Source organism: Tachypleus tridentatus, chromosome 12 (genome assembly GCF_004210375.1).
Source record: "Tachypleus tridentatus isolate NWPU-2018 chromosome 12, ASM421037v1, whole genome shotgun sequence".
Lineage (NCBI taxonomy): Eukaryota > Metazoa > Arthropoda > Merostomata > Xiphosura > Limulidae > Tachypleus > Tachypleus tridentatus.
Genome location: NC_134836.1, coordinates 24117338 through 24136051, shown reverse-complemented (window position 1 = coordinate 24136051; position 18714 = coordinate 24117338). Strand labels below are relative to the sequence as shown.

Sequence of the window (18714 nt, the reverse complement as noted above, 5' to 3'; positions counted from 1 at the left end):
TGAAGTGGTTGTTCGTGCTGTATTGGAATCCAAACAGCTCAGTCGGCCTTGGTCTAATTTTCGAAGGTGTGGTTTGAAAGGATTTTGTCTAAGCTGTTCCTAGTAGCGTTTTTTGACTAATGCGATTTGTTAGAATGATTACATTCCAATAGTTTCGACACATGCAGGTGCGAGAAAGTGTGAAGTTTGTAAAACTTTTGGAGTCTGTGTATAATATTTAAGGATTAACGAAAAATATAACTAATTACATTTATCACATCAGAGTCTACTTACAAAAACAAACAACCTAGTTACTAGTCAGTTTTCTGTAGAAGTACATCGTGGACTACTATATCAGATTAAACTCTTTATTGAGCACTCAGAGTAAAATATCTATTTCTTAAAAGTACATCCTGTGTTATATCATCAAACTCTTTACCAGGCACTAATTAAAACGTTTATTTATTAGCCCTTTGTGAAAGTACATCACATGAAATTCTTTCTCCAATTTAAGAATCGCTAGTGGACATTTAGACATCTTTTATGCACAATTTAACTTTATAAATGAGTTAATAAGCTAGATCTCACAGTTGCTTGATTTTATCTTCCACCTAAATCAAATTAGATTTCGCCTAAGATTTTGCAACTATGGTCTCAATACTTTCGTTTACAGATATGGTGAAGACTTAGGATAATAGCAAAACAGTTTATTTTAAGATAAAAAAAAAACGCTTGAAAAGGCTTAAAACGGTTTATTCAAAAAGAAATGAATTTAATTCATTATTGATTCATATAGAGAAGTATTGTGAAATACGTTTTGTCAGAATATTCCTCTCTATTAAGACTGTTTTGTTTGTTTTTAATTTCGCGCAAAGCTACGAGAGCTATTTTGCGCTAGCCATCCCTAATTTAGCAGTGTAAGACTAGAAGGAAGGAAGCTAATTATTACCACTCTTGGGCTACTTTTATTAATGAATAGTGGGATTGGTCTTCGAATTATAATGCACCTACGGCTGAAAGGGCGAGCATGTTGTGACGAAATTTGAGCTCGCGACATTCAGAATTAAGATCCTAAGACATCCATCATGCTTCTTTAGCTGGATGTTATTAAAGTCTTCTTTACGACGTAAAAGAGTAAAAGTATGGGTTTTTGTTTCAGAGTCTTTTTACAAAGCTATAAAAATGAAATGATTAATCCCCCCTTAATTTCGAACTGATAGACTAGAGAAAAGTCAAATAGCTAATAGCACCCATCGTGAACTCTTGGGCTATTTTTATTTGATCGTATGGTGCACCCATATTCAAGCTATGAAGCGCGTTTTGGCAGTAACGGACAACAAATTATGAACCCTAGACTTTGCAGTCCGAATACTTACCATTAGACAACGCCCTGTCAGGTATAGATACATAAATTCTTTGTGTTAACCCACCAGATTGTTTCTTATTATTACAAGAACTAGTATTTTGATTAACGAGAGTTGATTATCATGCTGAAGGAAAGAGACTGTCCATTTATCGTTCATAAACATATAAAATTGAACATCCGTAGTTAGGTGTCATATTGCAGCACAGTTAATGTTTTTTTTTTTCGTTGATAACCAAGTTTCACCAGCAGCTCCTGTTATCTTTATATAGATGATTGCTGATTTTTTTCATTTACTTCGGCTGAGATTGTTATCTCATAACCCTGGTGGACAGAGTTAAACCAGAATTCTTGAAAAAAAATTAAAATAGTTCCAGTTGATTTTGTAGGATTGTTAACTGCTATTCCTTCTCTTAATAAACTCTAGGTTGAAGGTTCTAAAATAAAAATAACAAAAACTAGCTGGTTTTGGATTGGAAAGCAGGTTACCATACTTCAGCATGTCAAGGCTATAGAAATAAATTAATTTAATTTGACTCATTAAAATTGCCATATATGTTTTCTCCTTTGGGTTTTCTGCTTAGATCCAAGTCATAGTTTGATTAAAGGTACTGGTTTGAATTGCAATGTAAGAAATCAACTCACGTTTCAAACTATTCCTTGATGACTGATAAGGCATGAAGTATTAGTTCAACCGTTTGTGAAATAAATACTTTTAACTATAAACTCACTACTTCACGTTCTACTAACGTTTGTGTAATTCACAAAAAAGTAGTTTAAAATAATTAACTCCAGGTGATTGAATAAAGACACTAACAGTTAATGACTATAGTTTTTAAAGGTGCACATGATTAAATTTCAAAAAAATTAAGCTTATATATATTCTTGTATTTTGTCAGTGTAGTACGGCCATGACGTTTCGCAAAGTAAAAGAAAGTCAAATATTCAGTAAAAAACACTTGAATTTTTAGTCTATAGACTGCTTGTTTAGATGTGAAGTAAACTAACTTCCGGCAAGAAAATTATCGGTAAAGCTATTTTCTGGAAAGCGAATTATCATTAACCCTAACTTCTGTATGATGGTGATTTATTATTATGTATAACTTCCAGATGATTGTGGAATGGTAATACTCACTTAGTTTTGGTAAGTCATGTTGATGTCGAATTTTTTGTATAACTCAATTGCGCAGATGTGATCATATAGAAAATATATATATGTGTTTGTATGCAATGAAGGAAAAGGTTGAAAGTATGAGGCGTGACATCTTTTCAGACACTCTTCCCTCAGTTCTTTGCGAGTAAATACTTTGTGGTCTTACAGTGAAACTCATACAATATCGCATTCGAAACCACCTTCATAAAATAAAATTATTTACCGTGGAGTTACGCTGATGTTTATTATAAAACGGTAAACAGGCTTATTATCAACGAGAAAAAATACGTTATTATTATAGTGTTGGAAAACAGGTTTTTTAATCATTGTTATTGTAATATTTTGTAACATTATATTAAACATTATTCCATAGATGGCGCTACGCACCATATAATGATTGCACTACCAATTTACTTTTTCATTTAAATACAAGTTTTTCATTTTTCTGTTCACGATTTTCATTCAGTTGCATTATGAATGTGATAACAGAATTACAAAGAATATTTTATTTTAAAGATAATCAGGTCCAACATTTTGTAAAATGACGTTTGTTTATAGAAGAACGAACTTCTCGTAATCGCTATGATTTAGGTAGTTAATGGACGGTTCGCGGGTGGGACAGCGGAAATTCGACGTACATATAGCACTAAATCCATGGCTCGATTTTTCGCGATACACACAGAAAATAGCCTAACATGAATTGATTTAAATCACACCCAAGTACACAAAATAATTTAACAAAGAAAAAAAACTCAAAGTACAAAAAGCTTTTTATTTCAGCAATAACGAGATAAAGAAGTAATTATCTGATGGGCGGCTTGATTTAGTTTAGATTGTTTTGAATTTCGCGCAAAAGTTATTTCCGCTAGCAGTCATCATCTGCTACTTTTTCTATTAAATCTTTCCTTGGTGTCATTGATACTTTGAGATTTTCGTCAGATGCATCAGGGAGAGTACTAAATTTTTGTATTCACCATGTATTTATGAATATTTCTAGAAATAATAGTTCAAAACATCCCAGCATTTTCTTGTGACAGGCCATAGCTCAACTATAGTCATTGTTATTCAGTACTAATTCTACCAAGGCTGTTTGAAGTAAAACACCATACTATCCAGCTCTTTTCCTATCATATGAAAGCAAAGTAACCACAGATCAAATGTTTGTCATATCGAAGTGGATCATTACACACAAGTTGGTAAACTTTCATACACCTACTAAATTAAATGTTGTAATTGTGAACATCTGTCCCAGCTTCAAACATTGTTAAACAGTTTAGTACTCGGTAAGAGGATGATGCATCATGGGATAGTGTTCAATTATTGTAAGTCTACAGAGCAGACCTCAAGTAACAGATACAAAGCCTCCCGATCCTGATATGTTTGCATTAAGCATTATTCAAAAGAGATTTTTTTTTGGTCAATACATATATCTTCTGTACCTCCTTGTTGTTTCTGTCTGGTGACAGAAACGAGATTTTCACCTAGTGTGACATTGCAATCTGGAACATCTATATCTTGTTGGTACTAAAACAAACGTTCTTTTGTCTTTGGCACATTTGTTCTTTGCACTTCAGTATAAATCTTCAAGCATGATTTTGTGTGCAAAGCTCACCGTTCTTGGACAAAATAATTCACTTATGAGTATATCAAAGTTATCAAACTCAGAGTAAAAAAATGACTTTCCACGAAGATCGTATACAAACATAACAGAAGATGGCAACAGCATTGCAATAGAAATTGCTGTTTTAAATTCCAGGATGAACAGTCTACTTTAGTTACACTGTCTGCTGCACCAAGTTGGTATGCCAGCTTTATTACCATTCTAAAGTTATTTGATTAGAGAAGATTTTGTTAATGTAATGTGCTATATTGGAAGACGTTAGTTGTCCTGAAGTTCATTGATTACAGAAAATTATATTAATTGAAGTTGTGTAACCTGTTAATTTTCCTGAATTTTTAAATATGTTTGATTAGAGTAAGTTTCATTAGAATAAATAGTGCAACCTTTAAGAGTTGATTGGTTGCATAAGTTCCTATTAATGTAATTAATGTAATGTTGTGTAACTTTTAACTGTTTTGATGTTGTGTAAATACTGAAGTTTCTTATTGTGATGTAGTGCAACCTTCTAGCCGCCCCAGAATTGTTTAATTAGACGATATTTTGCTAATGAGACAAAGAAACGGTATAACTTTCTAGTTGTTTCTCAGTAATAAGAGAAAATTCTGTTAATGCTCTTCATTTTAACTTGTTCCTAGCCCCGAAGAAATGAAAAATTATATGAAAATTCTGTTTGAATGCTGTAACTTTGTAACGAATGATAAATTATTCAAAAGTGTTATTAAAGTTTAGATTTTTTCTGATTGAACACAACAGTATAGTGTGAAAATGTTTTTAAAAGAAGATATTTTGTTTTTATAGAACCAAGCTACTTTGGGTTATCAAACCTAAAATTTTAACGTTATAAGTTTGCAATCTTACTTAGAATACATTAAAGGAAAACGTGAACAAACAATTTACTTACCTACTAATCCTTGACGAATGGCTTAGTAGTGAAAAACTGATTTGTTTTAATGTGATTTTCTCTTCATCAACGTTTCCTCTTCTAGCTTACCATCTCTGGAAAAAAATTATTTTTTGACAAAGTTACATGTGTACAATATTATTGTTTCCTGATTTCTGACTTATGAAATTATAAGGAATGTGATAGGACATAATTACAGCCTTCAATGAAGGTTAAAGGAATTTGAATGCTCCAACGACCATCAGTCAAAACTGTTACGTTAGAAGATTACAGTTCACATAATAACGGTAGATAATTACGAGTTTGATAGTTAAACAAAGATCACTCAATTGTTAAGTAAGTAACGGTGGATGGCAAAGAGTTGTATATGTAAATAAATAAAATTAAGTGAATGCTTAATTTACAGACCATAAACAAATCAGTGTTTGTTATGAAACTACAAGTATCATACTTGTAGCCATGCTTGTTATGAATAGAAAAACCAGAAACATCATTCTTGAATCGGTGTTTGTTATAAAATTACAAGTATCATACTTGGAGCAATGCTTGTTATGAATTGAAAAACCAGAAACATCATTCTTGGATCAGTGTTTGTTATGTACTGAAAAAAAAAACAAACCACATACTACAAGTATCATTCATGGTTCAATATTTTTATGAATAGGATCACAAAAACCTCTAAGTATCTTTAGTGGGTTATTTTTTATGAATGAGAAAACCATAAACTAGAAGTATAATTAATGATGCAAGGTTTGTTATGAATAGAAAAACAGACAATATAAGTATTGTTCTTGGTTCAATACGTGTTATAAATAGAAAAATCAGGAGCTACATCTATATTTCTCCGATCATTGGCTGGTACAAAGACAAGAGTCAGAAACTGTTAAAAGTCATTCTTGGATAAATGTTTGTTATGAATAAAGAAACTAGAACTTAGAGATATAATTTTTGAACCAATCTCTATTATGAATAGAACAACCAGAAAGTACAAGTATAATTTTTTGGATTAATGTTTGTTATTAACAAGAACGTCAGAACCTAGAAGTATCGTTCTTGAATCAACATTTGGTGTAAATAGAAAAACCTGAAAGTATAAACAGGTCATTGTTTAATATGAATAGGGTAACCAGAAACTATAATTAACATTCTTGTGCCATTGTGTTTTAAGAACTGAAGAGAAAGAGACCACAAGAACAATTCTTGAATCAATGTCTGTTATGAATAGAAAAAATAAAAACTACAAGTTTAATACTTAGGTAATTTTTGTTATAAATAGAAAAACCAGAAATAGTAAGTATAATATTTGGTTAATTCTTTGTTATGAATAGAAGAACCAGAAACTATACACAATTAATATTGGATCAGTGACTCTCACGAATAAAAACAACTAATAGTGTAATTTTCTGATCAATTGTTGTTGTGAATAGAATAACGGGCCATTGTTATAAATAAGATATCCAGAAACTAGAAATGTAATTCTTAGATCAGTTTGTGTCATAAATAAGAAAACTCAAAACTAAAAGTATCATTCTTGGATAAATATTTATTATAATATAAAAACCAGAAACTATAAGTATACTTCTTTGGCGATTAGTTGATAAAAACAGAAAAGCCAGAAACAACAAGTATCATCCTTGGATGAATGTTTGAGATGAAAAGAAAAACCAGGAACTACAGCACTGTGCAAACGTGTTAGGACAATATCAAAAGTTAGATTTCAAGCTATTTTCAAAGAACAGTGGAAGATTGATACATCAAAATGTTATTAATCTTCATATTTAGTACAACAAAACCTCAGTGGAAGTGCTTGAGTTCAGTAAACAGTTAATATTTTGTATGTCCCTTTTGTTTTAATAACTGCAGATAGTCTTTCAGGCATTGTTGCAACACATGTTAATTAAAATGTCCAATGGGAGTCTATTCCAAATATCTCTGATTCGCTCCCATAAAGTTTTTTTAGAAAATAATTTTGGATTTGTCAAGTTTTTGATTCATCAAATTCCAGATCTATTCAGTTGTGCTAAGATTGGGGCTCTGTGGAGGCCACTGCACCACAACCCCAGCAGCTTCTTTTTTAGCTAAGTAATTTCCGCAAAAATTGGATGTGCATTTGGGGTCATTATTTTCAAGCCACCAGGCAGATCAGTATCTGATGTTACTTGCTCTGGTTCATTATTCCATCTACTTTGCAAATATTTTCTGTTGCTTCGGGATATCAGCACCCCCAAATCATCACACTGCCTCCCCCATGCTTCATTGTAAATGCTATACCTTGAGGTAAGTATCTTTTACCTTTCTTCTGTCAAACGTAAACCTAACCTACTATTTGAACCAAATATTTCAATTTCGAACTCATCCGTCCATGACACCCTTTTCCAATCATTAACAGTCCGGGTTTTGTACATTTTAGCAAATTCCAGTCTGTTTACAATATTCAGATATCGAAGTAAAGGATTTTTAATTGATATACAACTAAATATTCCATTCTCGTTGAGTCTTCTCGATACGTAGATCTGGGCACTTTTCTATCATTTAGTACATGGTCGTTTATCTCATGCTTGAGATGATTAGTAGCCTTCCTTCTGTCCTGTAGGCTGCATAAACAACGATATTGATGTTAAGTATTGTGAAATAATCTAGGGTGTACTAGACAGTGTTTGAGGAACGTTTTAAGCCTGTAGTAATTTGTTGGAGAGTCCAACCAACATCACGTAAAGTTTTTATGCAAACTCTCTACTCTGCAGACAAATATCTATGTTTTGTGTCGTGACATAACAACAAAACTTAATATATAGATTAAACACTACTTTATCAAGGTTTATTTGTGGAGTGCTATTAAACTGATTTCTTCTAGCATATACCTGAAATATATGCTACTACCTTGTTGACTTATAATTAAGACATTTTATGGGGTATCATAACGGTCATTTCAGACCCTAAGTTTGATAAGTGTGCTCATTCAAGCAGAACACTTATGATATACCCTTGGTACAAGTATGGGGAATTCTAAAAAAGTGATAAGTATTCTCACCCTGGCTCATTCAGTTGTCAACACGCATCAGTGTAACATTATCATAGTGTTGAGATTTATATTCTGTAATGGAATAGAATAATTAACTCATAAAATGGAAATAATGACAAAGTGTTCTCTTGTTCTAACACTTTTGTACATAACTGTACATGTATCATTTTTTTTTTATTTTGTTAAGGATAGGATAACCACAAATCAGAAGTATCATACTTGTATGAATGTATGTTATTAAAACAAAATCCACAAACTACAAATATCATATCCGTATTAATGTTTGTTATGAATAGGAAACCCACAAGCTACAAGTACTACAAGTATTGTACTTGCATTAATGTTTGTTATGCATAGTAAATTCACTTGAAATCTCAGGCTATTTCTTTCACTATCAAAGCTACAGGTACTTTATGAGGATCAGATATGTATTACACCCAGGTGATTCTGTATGAAGATTAAGTGTGTATTACACCTAGGTGATTCTTTATGAGGATCAGATGTGTATTATACCCAGATGATTCTGTATGAGGATCAGATGTGTATTACACCTAGGTGATTCTTTATGAGGATCAGATGTGTATTATACCCAGATGATTCTGTATGAGGATCAGGTGATTATTATACCCAAGTAATTCTGTATGAGGATCAGGTGATCAGTATACCGAAGTAATTTTGTATGAATATCACTGTGGATTATACATAGGTGATTCTGTTGCGTTTTATACCTGTTTCTCACTTAAATAAAACCGGTGATCCAGTTGTACTAAAAATATGAATTTTTGTACATGCTAATCTAGTCCATCCATATTTCTTTATGTTTAATTACCCTTAGTATTTTAAAATTAATATCACCCGATGGCTCACCAATAAGTTGTGATATTATATCGCTTAAAATTGGGTTTCGGTAGCGGTAATAAGCAGAGGATTTTTTTCTTGTCTTTCAAAATTTGTAGAACATACTGGAGGAATTTATACGTTTTTATAAAAGTTAAGAAAAACCTTTACAATCTAGATATATATATATTCATTTATTTAAACCAACATCTCGCCTTTGAGGCTTCCTCAGGGTTTAATATACGTAGTTAGTTATTCTTACACTCAGAAATTACAAGTTTTCTGGAACTGGAATTGGGATTCTTATCCTGAATGAAACTTTCATATGTTTCCACCATAAGGGCTTTGTACAAATCTTTAAGCCCCGAAACGATTTGGCTGTTACTTTTGTGACGTGCTGAAGGTGTGTAACATGTTCTGCTCGAAAGGTTACGCCAAAACCAACAAGATTTATAACTGTATATGCAAAAACGGCTCGTTTGGGTTGAGAAAATATTTTACATAGAAGAGCGAACAACATTTCGACCTTCTTCGGTCATCGTCAGGTTCACAAAGAAAGAGGTAACTGACCGGAAGCTGACCACATGTTTGAAAGGGGTTGTGTAACTGAGTGTCGGAATGTAGAGGGCGGTGTTAGATGTTTGAATATATAATTTTATTTATTAATATAGTTATAAAGGCGTTCCTTTATATTGGTTTAATTTTGGTTTAAGTTGTTGTATAAATAAGGCTTCTTTAATTTTGCGTTTGTTTATTTTTGTTTCTTTATTTAGTATTTGAGTGTTTTCTATGGTTATGTTGTGTTTATTTGACTTGCAGTGTTCGAAAACGTGTGAAGGTGACTTTTTATGTTCTTTGAATCTGATTTCCATTTTTCTGCTTGTTTCTCCATATAGAAGTCGTGACAGTTATCACATTGTATTTTGTAAATAATGTTGGTGTGGTGTTTGTCAGTGTAGTTTTTACATAGTATAGACCTTAGTTTTGTGCCTGGTTTTTGAATAAATTTGGTATTAACTGGAATGTCATATTATGTTACTATTTTTTTTTCCAAGTGTTGGTTATTTTTCTGCTGAAGTCGGGAATATATGGTATACAGCAGTATATGGTTTCGTGATTTTTTGATTCGTGAGATATATTTACTTTAGTTGGTTGATTTTGCTTTCTGTCTAGGTGTGTGCGTATAATGTTTTCTACGGTTTGTGGAGGAAACTTATTGATGTTGATGAAGTATTGTTTTATTTTGTCTAATTCATCGTTAATTTTATCTGGTGAGCATAGTTTTATGGCTGTGTTTATTTGCCACAACAAAGAACTAGAAAAATTAAGATGCAAACAACAGAAAAGACATCAACATGACAAACCGTTGACTAACCTCATAATTAACAGATCCGACCGACAATTAAACACAAACGAGATACATCTACTTAACAAAGGACTCAACTTCGCAATAGCACCTAGGTACATTCCAACCATAGAAATCAAAACATGTTTAGAAGATCTAGCCAGGAGACTTGTGATACTTTCTACAGAAAACAAAAACAAAGAAACAACCAAAAACAACCAACAGAAAGAAGACAAATTAGATTATTTTATTGACACCCAACAGCCAAACTTCCCAGGTAAAATTACAAATTTATATTTTCCAGAAACACCTAAAAACAATATCTTAAACGATTTTTCAAATAATTTTCTCACAAAACCATCAACATAATTTCACAAAACAGAAAACTAAAAAACAACCTTACAAAAAGAGACATTAATTCCATTAAAAACCTAAAACAAGACAAAAACATAAAAATTCTAAAAGCAGATAAAGGTAACGCTATAGTCATAATGAACACGAATGAATACACCCAAAAAATGAAGAACATCCTATCAGACACGAACAAATTTAAACCAATACACACAAATCCAACAAAGACAGACGAGACGCAACTGAACAAATTACTACTACAAGAGAAAAAGCCAACACAATTTCACAAACACTTTATTCCTACCTACGTAAAACCGACTCACGCACACCACAAATATACGGCATCCCCAAACCTCATAAACCAGATTGTCCATTACGACCAATAATGTCCACATATGAATCGTTTAATTACAATCTTGGTAAATACATAGCATGGGCATTCTCCAAATATGTAACATCAGCCAGCTCATTCATCAAAGACTCTTTTAATTTCAAGTCTAATCTAAATCAACTTAATCATAAAGCCTTAATGGCCAGTTTCGATGTTATATCCCTCTTCACAGAAGTTCCAACCATTGAAGCCTGCAAGATAGCCTGAGAACTCTATATCCGAGACCCTAACCCAACTATAGACATTCCCAGTAACCAGTTAGCAACCCTCATAGAATTCACCACGATAAAGACAAACTTCATCCTCAACAACCAAAACTATATACAAACAAATGGCCTAAGCATGGGCAGTCCAGTATCACCAGTTCTAGCCAATATTTTTATGACACAAGTTGAAACACAAGCAATTAACACAGCATTACATCCACCACTATACTGGTACAGATATGTAGATGACACGGTTGCGGGATTCAAATCTACAGAACACATACTTAATTTTTTCAATCACATTAACTCTATACATCCCAACATTAACTTCACATGTGAACAGGAAAAAAGCAATCAAATATCATTTCTTAACCTCAAAGTTACAAGAACCGACACACAATTCAAAACAGAAAATCCACCGAAAAATCACCCATACTGGACTATATATTCCTTGGGACTCAGCACATGAAACAAAACAAAAACTCAACATACTAAGAAACCAAATAAACACAGCCATAAAACTATGCTCACCAGATAAAATTAACGATGAATTAGACAAAATAAAACAATACTTCATCAACATCAATAAGTTTCCTCCACAAACCGTAGAAAACATTATACGCACACACCTAGACAGAAAGCAAAATCAACCAACAAAAGTAAATATATCTCACGAATCAAAAAATCACGAAACCATATACTGCTGTATACCATATATTCCTGACATCAGCAAACAAATAACCAACATTTGGCAAAAATTAGTAACAAACTATGACATTCCAGTTAATACCAAATTTATTCAAAAACCGGGCACAAAACTGAGGTCTATACTATGTAAAAACTACACTGACAAACACCACACCAACATTATTTACAAAATACAATGTGATAACTGTCACGACTTCTATATGGAGAAACAAGCAGAAAAATGGAAATCAGATTCAAAGAACATAAAAAGTCACCTTCACACGTTTTCGAACACTGCAAGTCAAATAAACACAACATAACCATAGAAAACACTCAAATACTAAATAAAGAAACAAACATAAACAAACGCAAAATTAAAGAAGCCTTATTTATACAACAACTTAAACCAAAATTAAACCAATATAAAGGAACGCCTTTATAACTATATTAATAAATAAAATTATATATTCAAACATCTAACACCGCCCTCTACATTCCGACACTCAGTTACACAACCCCTTTCAAACATGTGGTCAGCTTCCGGTCAGTTACCTCTTTCTTTGTGAACCTGACGATGACCGAAGAAGGTCGAAATGTTGTTCGCTCTTCTATGTAAAATATTTTCTCAACACAAACGAGCCGTTTTTGCATATATATTTCTCTACAAGTGGGTTTTCTCGACATCACTGAAGATTTATAACTATAACTCTCGCATTTCAGCATGTCTCGAATTGTAACTGGAATGCAACATACATGTACTTTGTACACAAAGTTCTGTTTTTATTGTTTAAAATTATTCTATGCTTTAGAAAAACATTTTAATATCTGCTAGATGGGAAAGTTATTATATAAATTTGTTGTTTAATTATTTCGTTCTTTTACACATACGAAAGTTAATTATTTTTGTTTATTTATTTTTTATTATTCAGATAAAGAGATTTTATCTTCCCTACTTAGTTGAAAAGAAAGACCAAGAAAACCGTGGGAAATGTATGAATTTCTTCAGGAATATAGGTTAACACATGGCATGCTAATTAACCTATCTGAAATGAATGACTCTGAAAATAGTTGTAGTATTCAAAACCCATAGTTAAGGTTGTGAATATACATGTAAAGATATTTTTGTTGTCTGAAAAAGGATACTCTAATATTTGTTCTGTACTTTATTTTAATAAACGTTTTAATACCCATACCAGCCGTCTTGAGATACATTGTTACTTCAAATGAGTTCTTTGTCATCACGAATTACTTTCATCATCTATGAAGATAAACGGTTTGTTTCAAACGAATGGTTGAATATCTGAATTAATTATTAATTTTTATTACGTAGACCTATGGAAAATATTTTTGTACCTGTCTAGATCTTTTAGAACATCGAGAAAGATACATCCCCCTTTATCTTGTGCGTTCTGCTTTGAATAAATTGCTAAATGCAAGCGCCTGTTTTCTGAAGTGTGTAGTTTTAGAAGTATTCAGTAATATGTTTCAGTTTACAGGTTTAATATCTTACATGTGTCTATTGTTACCTATACTCTTACGAATATCTAGTGTTACCTGTAATTTGTAAGTGCTTAGTGTTACCTGCAATCTTACGAGTGCCTAGTGTTACATGTAATCTTACGAGTGCCTAGTGTTACCTGTAATCTTTCGAGTGCCTAGTGTTACCTGAAATTAGTAAGTGTCTAATGTTGCATGTAATCTTACGAGTGCCTAGTGTACCTATAATTTCTACGTGCCTAGTGTTACCTGTAATTTTACGAGTATCTAGTGTTACATGTAATCTTACGAGTGCCTAGTGTTACCTGTAATTTCTAAGTGCCTAGTGTTTCTCCTAATTTCGAAAGTGTTTTAAATTTATAACATTACTTTGGTATTTCCATAATCTCGAGAAATATGGAAATATTATCAGGTAGCCTACGTGAAGCCTAATATGGCGATGTTCAGGCCTATCAATCTTTGTTCCCAAAGGAATAAAATTTTCCGTGAAACGTTTCTTGGATTAAATTTTAGTTCATCACTTACTTATGTTGGTTTATGGTAACGGAATTTAAGTCTGAACGTATGATACATATTGGGCAAAATGATAGATCAGAAACCAGAATGTTAATGAACAGGTAATCAGAATAGCTATAATTAAACCTCATCTATCATATACGTGGCTGTACTTAACTCAATAACTGAAGCAGCAAACACAATTAAAACATAGAACGTATTTAGCAAGTTAAGTATGCTCAAGATTTGGACCTTTTGATCCGCAGTCCGAGAAAGTGATCACTACGCCACGCCTAGCCCGGTTAACTCTTGATTTCATATATGAACAGACAAGATTTTATATAAGACCAAAAACGAGTTTTTTATTTACTTAAACACTTAAACAGTATGATAATTATCACCAATAGAAAGAACATACTTCCGTCTAAGTTATAGAAACAGTTACAGACTTTTCAGCCGTGGGGGCGTTATAAAGTGACGGTCAATCCCACTATTCGTTGGTAAAAGAGTAGCCCTAGAGTTGGTGGTGGGTGGTGATGACTAGCTGCCTTCCCTCTAGTCTTACACTACCAAATTAGGGACGGCTAGCACAGATAGCCCTCGAGTAGCTTTGTGCGAAATTCAAAAACAAAACAAACAAACTTTTCACCCGACAGATGTTCTTAACTAGAAAATTATTCACCAAACAGTTGTTACTAACCAGTAAATGTTTCACCAGACATGTGTTTCTTACCAGTAAACTGTTTACCAGAAAGGTGTTATTAACCAGTAGACTGTTCACTGGATAAGTGTTCTTCACTAGTAAACTGTTCACCAAAAATGTTTTTTAACCAGTAAACTTGTTTGCCTGGACAACTATAAATCTCGTCTTCACCTGATTGGTTAGTTTTTGCAAAGATAAGACAAAACTTTTAACTACGCCCTCTGTAAGTTATTTACATTTGAGTATATTTTATTCCATTCAAATTTATTCATGAATGAACCGACCGATATTTAATCACTGAAACTGATTTTTATTATTATTTAAATATCATTATTCAAGAGAGCACATAAGTGAACACAGATTAAGGACAAGGCTTTAAAATAGGTTACAGTTTTGTTGTTTCTTGTTATATATTTCGTTAGCGTCATCATTATTAGTCGTGTTAACCCAAGACCTATGGTATATTATGTAACTTATAAGTATTTGGTGTGAGTATTAAATGTTATTCTTAAACAAAGGACATAAATAATAACTATATAGTGTGAAATAAAAGCCATGCAGTTTAGAGCCTCGAAGTTAACTTTCGACTTTTCTATCTTACAATAAACTAACTTTTTGAGTTTTGTCTTAGTGAAACTACTGCTTTAGTTTTACTTTCTGTTCCTTCCCTTGTTTTTCTAAACGTACCATGAAGTAACTGTATAGGCAGGTAGAAATACTGTACGTTTAGTTTGGACTGCTTAAAATATATTTGTATGGATATTTATATTTATTATAAAACAAACAGTATTTGTTATACCTACACCTATATAACGTGATTGTTGTTTTTAGCTAAAAAAAGAAAATCAAAATCTTTTAACTCATTCACCTATGCGAGTACAGTACAATTATCGTTGTCTACTTCACTCTTTCCATTTATATTAAGACTGGTGGTTAATTAATCAACTCTAGCATTATACGTTTGAGAAAGATATAAGCCAACGCCATCTATGTTATTATAATATTTCCAGGCATTTAGTGTTTTCTGACGTCAACGAATTTGAACTAAATACAAACACTAAATTGACAGTTCTTAGGGTGCTGGTGTTGTGTATTAAACAATTATGTGACATCAACTAACATGAACTGAACATCAACACTAAAATGACAGTTCTTAGGGTGCTGGTGTTGTGTATTTAACAGTTGACGTCAACGAATTTGAACTAAACACAAATACTAAAATGACAGTTCTTAGGGTGCTGGTGTTGCGTATTAAACAGTTATGTGACGTCAACTAACATGAACTGAACATCAACACTAAAATGACAGTTCATTGAGTGCCGGTAGCAGGTATTAAACAGTGAAATTTGACACTATATCCGAGCGAAGAGCATAGTACCAAATGTAACGTCCTAGGGCGCTATATTAAACACTGGGTGGGGCCGCTGTCTCTCCGTTCATTCACCTCACCTAATACCTGAGGGGATTGTGATGCGAGCGTGAAATGGTCGGCTTTCCTGTTTAGCAAATGTTAACAGAATCTAAGGGGCTCACTTGTAGTGCAAAATGACCTGAATGTCAAATAATTTTGTAGACTGTGATGCCTTAACTGGATCACCACCACGTGCGTAGTTTATCTCTCGTGTTTATAAAATGGAATTGCTAGTTATTAAAAGATAATATATAGTTACAGGCGAAATTAAACACGATGCGCAATTACAGGTAGAATTAAATATGGTACACAATTGAAGGTAGAAATAAACATGATAAAGCAGAAAATACACAACTATATACAGTTACAAACAGAATTGTACAATACTACAACATCCAACACATTACATACCTATAGACAACATTCAACTGTAGAGAGTAACTGTTGAACATGTTAGAAAACAGAAACGCTGTACAGTTATAGATAGCGTTCAACGTGTTATAGAATTATGAGTGTCATAAGAATTTTACAAGTGTTATGGTTATCCTTCAATGATTTTATATGAATTACTTAATACATGTAATTATTTCTTCTTTTCAGTGTCTTCGTCTTTTTATCTTCTGTGCGTCTGTATAATGCTAAAAGTAAATACAATGAGACTTTTATATAATGCCTAAGTAATACATACAGCTGTAATGTTAAACACTAATGGAACGTTACATACGATTATCATGTGTATTACGTATATTTATGTAAGAATCAAATAACGTCTAAAATAGTACGTTCGACGTGTGTTTTAATTCCTGTCCTATGTAAGTGTAATAGTAGTCTGTTGTATGTCCATGTAACTACTTTCCAGGGTGTGGATGGACCTTCACCAAAATCGGTATGGAGGTTCATTGGGGCCATGTGAGAGCATGTACGTATTTTCGTTTTTGCAGATTTTATGGGCGTTTTTACAAACAGATGTAAGAGAAACACTGTTCGTGTTTTAAGATAACGAGGCCTTCCAAACCCCGGTGGCACAGCGGCGTGTCTGTAGACTCAGACCGCTAAAAACCGGGTTTCAATACCCGTGATGAGCAGAGCACAAATAGTTTATTATGTAGCTATGTGCTTAATTCCAAACAAACGAACAACTTAATCACGAATGTACATAACTTTCTGTCCAAGGGACGGACGGGTACTCCAGCTAGAATATAAACATGTTTACAACAATGATACACGAATACTTTTTGTATTCCAAAAGAGACACAGTATGTTTTCAAATACTTTAGGATGAGCCAGTAACTAGTAATTTTTAATGATAAAGGTGTGCTAGAGTAAAACTTAACTGTTTTTAACCAAGTAGCGAATATGACAAATATTTTTGGTTTTCTCCAGGTTCCCACGCCACCAGCGAGGATGCAGCAGCCCCTGTCTACAGAGGGGATGTGGACGAGTTGTCTGTTGCTGCAGCTGAAATTATTGAAGTGAGGAAATCTTTACCAACAGTAACAGTTCGTGGGTTTCTTAACTTCCGAACAACTATCGACAATACGGTGATCGTATTCACACCAGCAAAGAGTGAGAAGACAGAACGCCCCAAACCACAGCGCCCTCCAACACTACAAACATCGTTAGCTCCCGTTATTCGAAATAATGACGAAAATACAAACATTCAAAATTTAGCTTACACTCATAGTCCACGTTTATTTAAACCGCGAGCTAATATACGCCATCAAGCGAAGGTGCCCAACCACCAAGAAGCTATTAACAATATTATTCCTACATCGGCTAACGTATTTCATACACGAAGTCAATCTTCACAATCCCGTTTCACCTCCAAAACTCAGTCACTGTCTAAGGTAACAACGTCCACCACTGTCAGGGCGACCCCTGCCTCACGCCTGTACCCTACTGGTTTGGTGACCATTCTAGGAGGGACGCTTGTAGGAAATGGAGTTACAACAGTCCACGAAACAAGCGTCATTGGGACTTACATTGAGGGTAAATATGCCCAAATCCTTCACAGCACTTCGCGTCTAATGTTCGATGCGTCTAGTAAAACCAAACAGAGAACACATATGGAAGACAAGAGTCCATCCTCATCAACAACCGCTATTCCACATCAAACCACCAGGAGGCCTACGTTTCTATCAACTTCTCGTCAACGACACAGATTTCATTTTCCAAGTCGGGTGACGACATCTAGGGGTCATCATACTTCTAAAGAAACTTACTCGCGTACACACTTTCCACCTGCGAGCTTAAAACCAAAACAATTCAACAGAATCTCCAGTAACACGGTCCTCCAGTCATCATTTAAACCTCCAGACATTTCACCTCAGCAGTCCACTCAATCTTTGGACAGTGTCCACTCGAACACAATGGTAACATTAGCCATCCAACCAAATCCATCTAGCTCTAGACCATCTGAAGAAGAAAACACAGTTTTCATCAAGAGACACTGGAGGCCTTCGGCAAGGTTTCATTACACTCCTAGGAGAAGAAATACAAATACGGTATGTATTTTAGTTCTTCATCCACTTGCAGTTTCTTCATAAGCCAATGAAACTGTAAGCAAGATTCAACTTAGTTTCATCAGTGTTACTTCAACATTCAGTGCAATTGGTATTAGTTGTTTGGAAGTTTGTGGTCGCATCGTTGTACTACACTTTTGAAAATAAGACGTAAGATCCATTTCAATTTTTTCTAATCCATCTTTACGTCGGATAAACTTAAATAATAATATCAAGTGTATAGGATTTAA

The 18714-nt window shown here is 33.5% G+C and overlaps 1 protein-coding gene across 1 annotated transcript in view; it reads left to right on the top strand.

The window, feature by feature from the left end:
• The window catches only part of LOC143235223 (uncharacterized), a 34579-nt gene that overhangs the window by 11667 nt on the left and 4198 nt on the right, over positions 1-18714 (top strand). The window contains exon 2 of the mRNA XM_076473168.1: positions 17346-18466. Coding sequence (XP_076329283.1) covers positions 17346-18466 — 1121 coding nt within the window. The remainder of the gene's footprint in view (positions 1-17345; positions 18467-18714) is intronic.